General features: G+C 30.7%; 1 protein-coding gene across 1 annotated transcript; it reads right to left on the reverse strand.

Annotated features, from left to right (window-relative positions):
* Positions 1–219: 219 nt before the first annotated feature.
* On the reverse strand, positions 220–10,403 carry LOC108909514 (protein obstructor-E). Its single transcript, XM_018713882.1, has 5 exons — positions 10,265–10,403; positions 8,555–8,749; positions 2,985–3,188; positions 2,619–2,832; positions 220–625 (listed from the first exon to the last, which is right to left on the reverse strand). The coding sequence occupies exons 1-5, from the start codon at positions 10,308–10,310 to the stop codon at positions 571–573; spliced, it is 714 nt and encodes a 237-aa protein (XP_018569398.1). The 5' UTR covers positions 10,311–10,403; the 3' UTR covers positions 220–570.
* Positions 10,404–10,805: the final 402 nt, after the last annotated feature.

The raw sequence follows: 10,805 nt of genomic DNA on the forward strand, positions 1-10,805 counted from the left end.
GATATTCTTAGTCGATTAATGATAAAATGGCGTATTTAGTTCTTCTTCTATTTACTTTTTAATCCGTTGAAAAATATCTTTCATGACAATTATACTTGGGTTTGTCGCTTTATCTGTCGTTGATATCTTTAGAATTATGAGATCATAAAACTGGAGATTCATGTGGGTAGGTGCCATTTTTAAACGTAAATATGTTACATTTTAGTCAATCGATAAACGCTTATTTTAAAAATTTTATTATTAAACAACATCTTTGCTCACACATAGGTTCACACATAAAAAATAATGTAAAAAAATCAGTTCAATTTACAAATTAAAATAATTACATTATGACAAGTACAAACTAGACAGAAGGTTTTTTTTAGAGAGCACTCTTGGTAACAACGGAGCGTGTATACAGGAAGATCCTTTAAGCCTACAGCTATGTTTCTATGTAACATTGAGAAGGTAAAAAAATAAATACAACTAAAGGGTGGCTTTTGTAAGATCAGTTGCCTATAGCGGAGGAGGATATGTCTTAGTTTTATAAATGGAAATACAATTATTAAAAAAAATCTACCTATTCACATATTAATTTTTCTTGCTTGGTGGCCCTGCTGCTGGTTCGTCCTTGTACCAGTCCTCGCTGAAAAAAGAATGTAAATGGTTTAGTCTTCCAATTTGTGCAAAAAAAATGTGTAATTGTATAAAATTTTCGTATAATTACACAAAGAAATGCAGTAAAATTTAATAACATCTATTGTCCTACTGATTTCTACAATTCATACCCACCTCTATATTTGTAGTAGAAAGTAGCATGTATATAGGTACTGTTTGACAGACAAGACCACGGTTTTTTACTAGAAAAATTATTTTTTATGGCTTGACTCTAAATTTTACTCATTTCTTGCAATTCTATTTGTCTCATGAATATTAGGTACATGTTCAGTACCATGGATTCAAGTCTGTAATTTACACGTAATGTCAGGTGTCCCTCAAGGTTCGGTTTTAGGACCACTTTCGTTTAATTTATTTATAAATGATATTAATTTGAGTATTGACAGTAATACATTGTTGTATGCAGACGACCTAAAATTGTTCAGGTTTATCATTTGCAATTCTAAACAGCTTTTGGTGAATACTATTAATTACCATATTATTCAATAATTCTCTCTAAATATGCTATTGTAGTATGGAATCTATGATATTTATAAAAACAGCTTAGAAAAGACTCGGAGGCAATTTCTTAAATATCTAAGTTTCAAATTTGATGTAGGTATGTATATTCATCTCGAGGAATTTTTCTGTTTTATTTCTGTCAAAATTAAATTTTAATATTTTGGGATATAGAACTCGCTACAATATTTTATTTTATTAGAAAAAAAGAACAAATATTCTTCAATTTGCCCCAATAAATGTTATGTGCTCGAATTACCACCGTTATCAGAACCATCTTGATATAAGTTATTATTTTATGTATTTATATATGTTATTTTTAATTTGTATTATTTATATATGTATATTTATTTATGTACTTATAGATCGTTCTCGGATGTAGAAGAATTTCTGTTTTCTGTCTGTTTTTTTGTTCACAAGCGTATTTTTTCGATTTGTGTTTTACTTATGCTAATGTAAGTATTTGTTTTATTTTTTAATCTGCATCATACCTGCTTTGCAATTAGGCTCTGCCCTGTTTTGGAATTTCTTTCCAAATAAAAAGATATATATTTACTAAAATATACTTTACCACAATGCTGTTTTTATTTAAAATTCTGTATATAAATTTTTTAAAAGATACTGAGCGATCTTACCTAGACATGCGCTTTAGTTTTAGTGAGTAATTGTACAAAGCAAATTACATTAAACGCATTTGCTTGAAACAAAAAATTAATGATATCAGTATGGTGTCAACATTTCTTATTTATTGGTAATCGATAGCTGCAAATTATTAATGAATTATAGTTAACACTGTTACAATTGTGTATAATTTTAAAATATTTTTTTCCTGTTACATTAATTTGTAACATTACCAAAACAAGCTTTATAACAGAATGTTACTAAAAACCTGTCAGTTATGGTGTAATTCCAGAAGCTGATTTTTTTATCATTTTAAAAAGAAAATTTCCTAAACGCTTTAGCTTTCGGGTACATACTGCTAAAGTTTTGAAAATTATAGCTTTTACTCAAATATATTTGAATCAAAAACAGTAACTAGAAAGTATTGCGACATTACCATTAAAAACCTCGTAACCTGATGGTTATTAATTATTTTGGAAATTTGTCAGTGCATTTAACTATATTTCAAAGAAAAGTGTACTTTCTATTTCATTTGGAAAAAGAATACACATTAATTTTGATTGAAATGCTGTTGAAGATCAAATGAACAGATTGGATTTTCAAAACACTCAGTGGAGTTGCAATTTTGGAGTTTGGGATCATAGCGTATCCCAGTACTTTGGCGAATTGCTAAGTCACTAGTCTACTTAAACATTTTTATTGGTTTTTGCGTAGACGTGATATATTTTTTTAAAAATTAACACCCTTACTCATCTCCTGAAATATTTCTACCTATTTTAAATCCTTACTTACTGACAACAATAAACAAGAACATTTTTTTATACATTTATACGCGTACTTACCATCCAGCTACATTTTCGGGGGCATCACACCTCTGACTTTCTTCGTTGTACACTTCACCTACTTGACAACCTAAATCCCTGGGTTCAACGCCATTCAAACACACGTAGAACCTCTGACAGTCTGTTGGGTGGGCGTACTTAGGATGGACGACCAGGTTTCCGTTTGGATCTTTCTGTCCTTCAGTTGGACATTTGAAGCCATCTTTAAGGGTGTCTGAAAGCAAACGAAATATTTTAATCGAATTTGGTAATTGACACAAAGAAAAACTAGCAGGAATGAAGACAGAATAGTCTGTCAAATGCAGAGGAAAGGGAAGAATAGATGTAGAAGAAGATAGATGATACTGGTCTTCAAAATGAACTTACTGGTTTGTTGGTTGCAACCTTGTCTTCCAGCCGCATCCGGCCACACGCAAGTACCAGAGTACTCGTCGAAGTGCAGTCCTGCTGTGCAAGTGATTTCGGTGTGATCGCCCTGGATGCAGTTGTAGAATTTGTTGCAAGTGGCTGGATCTTCATGGGCGAAAAATCCGTTTAACCTGGGGCAGACTCCTTTGGGCTGTGGGGGCTCTGAAATGAAGAAGCTGTTGTTTAGCCTGTTCGGACAACGAAGGAAAGGCAAAAAGAAACGCTGGTGAGACGTGATCAATGTCCTCACAAGAGGATAAGAGCGTTTTCTAGTAAAGATTTGCACTTTGGGTGTTTTTCAAGTTTTTAACTACATCACAAAATAAAATTAGGACCTGAATGTTTTATTTTCAGTCCTAAAACAAATTACGAATTGGATTGTTCAGTAAAATCTGTGACATATGAAATAGTTGTAGGTAGAAAGACAAGCGAAATATGTATTATTTCAACACTACAAAACCACGTCTCATATTACAGATTTTTTTTGTCTTTACAAGCTTCAATAATTTATTAAACAGTGACTAAAAGGCCATTAAATTTGAATCCTGTGGCATCTGATTTACATTTAAATGTCGATGAATTGGAAAAGACTAGAAGTTAACCAGACTGTTTGGAGAAAAAGTTAAGAAACCAAATAGAGAAAAAACGCGTTGCAAATGCGTAAAATGTACTGTGAAAATGATTAAATCATTTAAGAAAATGTTAAGTTTTAAATCCAATGCAACTATTTAATAAACAAAGAGAATGGATCCTTTGTCAGTGACTCACAGTAAAACTAGGTCGCTTACGGTGACTGGCACTATTGTAAGTGCTATCATCAAAATCGATCAGTAAATAATTTGTACTGTTTCAGCTGCTGTCGTGTTGATGGTCAGGAGCCACAATGAGAGTCAGAATCGATTTCTTGTTCTCTATGGAGTGAACATTATTATGACAATTTTTGGACATGCTCATTTAAAATTATTAATTTTTATTACATTTTCCTTTATAGAGGATGTAAATAAAACACTTTAATTGTATCACATTAAATAAATAAAAAAGTTCCTATAATATGCTACGTTTTCAAGATATAGAATGTACAAAATTAATTAAAGGGAATTAGAGGGAAACTATGTATACGGAGACTCACATAACATTCTACTCCTATATCTTTTTTGACCTTCCATCTAGAAAAAAAATTGTAGAAACTGAAGTTTTAAAAAATTGTATTACGGTCTCAAGAGATATAGACCAAACTTGTGTTCTTTAAATGGAACAATCTGTATACTTGTCGGTTTTTTCGGTATACATGTCAAATATTTGCTTTAACAATTTGAACAACATTTTGGTTTATTCACTTCCACAATTCCACTATTTTTATATAAAGACATCTTAAAATCCCAAATATTCTAGCGATTTTCAAAGACCTTTAACTTGGAGGGAAATGATCGTAAGGAGAATTAAAAAAATGAAATTGAAGCTTCATGTTTCTAGTTTGCGGATCTGAAGTTTAAAATTTCTTAGCGTCAGCGGTTTTTGAGGAGTCATAAGAAAACCAACGAAAACATTTTTTTCCAAATTTTTGCTTGTCCTTTTTGACACTTTCACCATAAAGCTCTTTTAGATAATTTAATCCCCCTCAATTTGAGCAGTTCTGGAGCCTTGTACGGTGATTTGTCGAACAAAGCAAAAAAGTCATTTTTGTCTTTGGCAATCAATTACTCGGGAAATAATGATGGTACAGAAAATCCAAGTACGGTTTTGAAAACTTCACACTATTGTTTACAAATCGTAATTAATAGTTTTTTATACAAACAATTTTTTCGAAATGAAAAAAGGTAAAGAATTGCATAATTAGGAATATTTGAAAAATATTGCAAATAATGGATATTGACTGTAATTTTTCAATCTCAAAGTGTCAGAAACCCCGACAGTTTCAAAACGCTGCGATTTTTTTTTTCTAGTGCCCGGAATGTTTAAATTTGTCGTTTGTGTTACGAATAATTTTTCATTTTTTATTTATTTTTTTTGAGTTGAAAATGTTTTTTTAGCAATAATCCATATTTTCTTCATTAAAAAAACGTTAATTATTGTAAAAAAAAAATAAAAAGAATATTCAAGGCGTCCCCAGGTCGTTTTAAACCATTTGTCTGAACGACAAAAATTTTTGCGCGGCATTTTTACGTTAGAGAACCATTCTGCTTGATTAAAGAATATTCTGTAGTGTTTTCATTTCTGAAAAATTAAGTAGGCCCTGTCGCGTACAAAAAAATGTTTATTTTCTATATAGGCAAGCTTTTTTCATATACGATATAAAAATATTGCATTAGGAAAAAAAAAGATTGGGAAAAAATTTATTAGAAACTATTCAGAATTAATATTTATAATTATTAAAGTCCCTTTCATAAAATTAAAGAAAAATACAAGATATTTCTTTGAAAGATTGCATTATTTAACAATTTTGTTTGGGGTTAAATATATTTTGCATTTCTAGATTTTTAGTATTAAAGAACAGTGTTCGACTTCATTATAAAGCATTTTTGTGTTTAAAATTATTTTGAATTAATTTGAGTTAGATTAATAGATTTATAATAGTGTACAAAATAATTGACTAATTGTGATTAAAAAATTCGATATCATGACACTTTTAACATTAATTGCTTATACGTATGACAGTTTGTTATTTTATTTAAAAATGGTGCACCCTAGCAACATACAGCAAAGACATATTTTTGCCTTTACTGCTCTATTATAATGGTAAGTTCAATTTGAAATATCAGGGGAGAAGAAAAATTGCGACACTACATACATTTTTTCTTATTCATTTGAATACCCTATATGTTCGGAAATATGTTTATAACGACATTTTAATTACGCCCTGTATTGTATATTTATAATGTGTCTTAATATTTATTGGATTTTACCTACTATATGAATTTAAACATCTGTACGCACAAGCAACTGAAAATATAATGGTTCTTTAATAATAGCAGACACAATCTGAATTTTGGGACAAACATATTATACACTTTATAGTGAACCTTATGGAAATAGTCACTTTTTATAAGAGAATGTAAATTATATGTATAAAATATCGCCTTTGGTCAAATATATTTCTAAAGCTGTACGATCTCTTTCCTAGTACTGATGAATAACTGATGAATTAAGAATATTATATAATTCAAAATATATTTATTACATAATTGAATGTAATAATAAAATAATACGTTGAATGTTTACAACACGTCCATCATCTATTTTAATTATCTTCATAGCATTATCTAAAATTGGATAATAATAAAGCTCAGGGTATATTAATTGAAATCTTACATCACTGGTTTCTTTCTTTCTACATTTAGTTCTACAGGGTGTTGTTGTTAAGTCCATAGACGATAATATAATAAGAAAAAAAGGTTCACATAAATGTAGATTCGCAAATGCTTTGTTTTTGATATACTTACTAGGTGATATTATTTTCGGATACTTTAAGTCTGTAATTGATAAATATCAGCCAAACTATTAAAGATACAACGGATTCAACGAAATCAAGAAGTTCAAGGTTAAAAGGTGTCTTTTCTAAGAAGAGTTAGTGTTCTCGTAACAAAAAAAGTCCGTGACTGAAAAGGTCTTGCTTTCAGAAAAAGTATCGCCCTGTAGATTATTGCAAACGGTAATTTGTTCATTCGTTGGTTCTTAAAAAAATGTTGAATGTGCCGAATGTGAAGGAACTGTGTAGAATTAATGAGAATAATAAAGTTAAAGAAAAAACTAAAATTTTATGATGAATGAAATGAAAAATAGAGTGTTCATATGAACTTTTTTCTTATTTTAGTCAAATAATTACTTGTAGGAAATAGTCGTTGGAATATTGCACCCTGTGTAGTATTTTAAAAAAATTGAAAATAATTTTCAAATGCACCAATACCAACAAAATATTATATATTCGTATATTCAAGATTTATTTTACAAAATTCTATATGCATTTTGTGAATATAGTAAAAATGATGAAGAAACTTCGAGATCTTTAGAGAAATTTAGAAAACTAAATTTTTGAATTAAATTAATACCCTTTTAATAAAGTACAAAACAGTGATGTTATTCAGTAGAATAATAAAGAAATTTTGAGAAAAGGAAATAATTCATTGAAAAGGTAACTAAAAGAGTGCGCGTCTATTTTTCTAAACGGAGAAAAATGATTCCTTATATTTTAATAGTTATTTGTTGAATATTCTCAACGACGAAGTAAGTAATATCAGAATAAATGTATGATATCTCATAGAATAAAAAAACTATCAATTGTCTTTAATTCAGTTTGATAAAGGAAGTAAAGAGTTTCTCGAAACATTAGCTGTGCAATGTATTGCAGATACATTGTTGTGTACACTGAGAGAAATATCATTTAGCCACATGTAGAAATTTATTAATCATTGCAAAATATCTGTTTTAAATAGGCTTCAGAAAGATTACCACGCTGTCATTACAAATAATATGTTGCCAAAAGTTTTTATTGCGGCAATACCGGCAAATATCTTTTCTTACTTCAAATAAATGATTTTTTACACACCAATAAGTGTTTTTTTTTTGACATAACTAAGTGCACTTAGAGCATTCAATGATTAACTTTGTTTTTAAATTTACCCTTCATATTTAAAAAGTTACAAAAAAATATGTATGTATAATTGGACAGTCCCATTATCTCTCGCGTCTTACTTGTAACTTTTTAAATATAAAACAAAAATTATAGGACAAAGTTGACAACTTATGAACTCTATGAGCACTGTCGCTAAACATAGATACTCTTTCATATGCATATGTTAATCTTCTAATCTTTTACATTATGTTTTTATCCTTCACATAAAGTCAAAGCATAGTTGGTTACTATTATATTATTGGCATACGTTATTTGTTCTGTTGCAATATTGGACACAAAATGTACTATGTAGTTCTCGCGTCTGCGCGGCAGCTAAGATTACTACGCGCTAATAAAAAGTTTTTTGCGTACCTAGATGTCGGGTGTCAAAGAACATTGACTTTATTTGATATATTTTTTTTAAATTTGTCTGAATTAGCTTAATAGCTCAAAAAATGAGTAAAAACAACTGATTATAGAATATATGTATTTTTGACAGGAAGGCCTCATAAAAGAGATTTATCTAGTGCAACATGTTATATGGACTTACCTTTCAGTGGATGAAATGGTAAAAAATGTACCTACGCACAGTAAGAAGGTGTTCTTTTGTCTAATATAGCATAGATTAAAGGTAGTAAAATCTTAGCAAAATAATTTTTATTAAGCTCTTAGCAAAACTTTTTTATCGGTCGACTTCTTTCAGTGTACTCGTGAAAAATAATCTAGTTTCTCAGTGTGAGATGTTTTTGGTACGGTAAAACGAAAAATATAAAATCAAAAATTTAAAACAACATTAAAGTATTTCTCTTAAGTGGCAGAAATGCCCAATCAATTAAGAAGAGTAACCGAAAATGTTACAAGTAAACAATTATAGACAACACCCTGTGCAGTACAGGAAGGAACTTTAGCTCATACTTACGTAGTTCGGTACGATCGCCACAGTCCACGTTGAAAGGTTGGTCGCATTTGTTCCTTTTGCGGATAAGGGGGTCAAAGACGAGGCCGTCTGGACACAGCTTCTCGGTTGCTATCCCATCCACACACTCGAAGTACTTATCGCATTGTCTGGCATCCTCGTATTGCCCGTCTTTTGGCGGACATTTGAACTGTGCACCTTGAATCAGAAAGTTTGTTACGTTCCTCTAATTGCTTTCTAGACCTAGTTGCTAATGTTGCTATAGATTACTCCGTCCGGTGCAAAAAACAGTGTAAAGCCCATACAATTTCAAGCTTTATACCCCGAAAATTGGTTTTGAATAGGTTATTAACTTTTTTAGATGCCGAAATTAAACTCTATAACTTTCTAATTCCAAGTGATGACGAATGAAAATTTGTAACCGTTGTGTTGCAGTATTTGTATTGAACAGCAAACAACAAAATGTGTGTCTATTTACTGAAGGCGTAAAAAAATACTTTCTCTGGTACGTTTCTCATTATTTCCATAAGATCAAATCATGGTTTCGCACCAATTTATTGGCGAATAATAATTTTTTCTCGACAAAAGAAAGCACAACGCTGAAAGTATCCACTTGATGTAAATTAAACTTTCTGAAATAAATGTATCGTGAATAATTAAGGCAGTACACGCATTTCGCTGTGTCTTTGCATGCATGCATAAACCTTTAATGAATTCAGACTTGCTGACACGTAGATATGAATAAATCTAAAACGTGTATTTGTCCAGTGGCCACTAAGAAATTAACAACGTGGAAATCATGAACCTTCGAGACTTACCAGCCTTGGCGAAAAGGCTTTCTATTACGTTGCACAAATTAATTATCCGCCTCAAAAAATGGATGTTTCGAATTCTTCTGTTTCGTGAAAGTTAACAAAACGAACTGTAGCAAGCCGAATGCTTTGGATTTTCTATCGTTTCGCAATTTCGTAATCCAGGTCATATTTTCGTTAAACTCGTACATCAGAATTGTATGTATCATACACAATTTGATTTGGATTTGCCAAATAATCTACTGAAACTGTAATTTGGGGAAGATAAGACCGGTTTCTAGTATTGCAACACTGTAACACCTTTCACTTTTAACATTAAGTACTATTATATAAAATTCGCTTAATATGCATTAGTATTTATCTCGGGAGTCATGAAAATATGTGTGAACCTTGGTATTTGACTCACTGTTTCTATTTTTACAATAAATTTGCATTTCAAGCACAAAGGAAGATGTGCAATAAAATTCAACTGAATTCATGAAACAAAGACTCGGGATATACACACAAAATTTTCGTGACACAACAATACACCCAATATTAACATATGGAAATCCAAATATTTCCGTCTTGCCAAAATTAAACTGATTTATAATATTAGAAAAACGATTTACAAAAAAACGTTTTAAATAAAACAGCTGGGACAAATTTCGTGGTAACAACCCAGCAACATATGCAGATTGTGCATGTGTAGACATAAATTAATAATTACTTTAACTTTCTCTGGCCTCTTGGACCGAGATAATACATGTTATACAGCTGTACTGTATTTTTTTAAAATTACGTAACCGGAAATGACATACATTTTGCGGCACAATTATTAATTATCAATTAATCGCCATGCTGTTTGTTATGGTATAAAGCACCGCTAGAAAAGCGAAAAGAAAGGTTCTCTTGTACTTACTTGCCGTCGAAGCCAATGCCAAAACTACCAACATAAAAAACTTCATTTTAATTTTTTTTGTATTTTTTTATAAATATATTAACGTAACTAAACTGGCGAGGTGTGCCAATGTCCACCTCTTGAATATGACTGAAAGGAGTCTTGATTTGTCCTTATTTAAGAACTTGGAAGGTGTAGCCTAACCAATGATTGAATATCAATCGCCATGAGCGTGCGGTCGGGTGGGGAGCAGGGTTTATCGACAACTGTAACTTAATCAAGAATGTATATGACGAATTGATTTTGTTACTTTAATTATTATCGTGTAATGTGGTTGTTCACTTTTACCCTATGAAGTTCTAATATTCCTTTGCTTGGTAAACAAAGTGTCTATATAAATATAAATTACATAGCATAATTACATTCGTTCTTTGTCATGTTTTATTGGAATTCCTCAAATCCAAGGCAACTGTAGGCTTTAATCTGCGATCTAGATAGCAGTGACAATGACGACCAATACTAGCTTACATCTCATTCTGCTGATGAATTGTAATCTTAATTG

Source organism: Anoplophora glabripennis, unplaced genomic scaffold (assembly GCF_000390285.2).
Source record: "Anoplophora glabripennis isolate ALB-LARVAE unplaced genomic scaffold, Agla_2.0 scaffold251, whole genome shotgun sequence".
NCBI classification, from domain to species: Eukaryota; Metazoa; Arthropoda; class Insecta; order Coleoptera; family Cerambycidae; genus Anoplophora; species Anoplophora glabripennis.

Excerpts from the sequence above, each read along its gene's own strand:
- LOC108909514 (XM_018713882.1), bottom strand. The coding sequence starts at position 10,310 with ATGAAGTTTTTTATGTTGGTAGTTTTGGCATTGGCTTCGACGGCAA. Across the intron at positions 3,189-8,554 it reads TGGCGATCGTACCGAACTAC|AGCCCCCACAGCCCAAAGGA; the intron begins GTAAGTATGAGC and ends TCTTCATTTCAG. Across the intron at positions 2,833-2,984 it reads AGGTTGCAACCAACAAACCA|ACACCCTTAAAGATGGCTTC; the intron begins GTAAGTTCATTT and ends GTTTGCTTTCAG.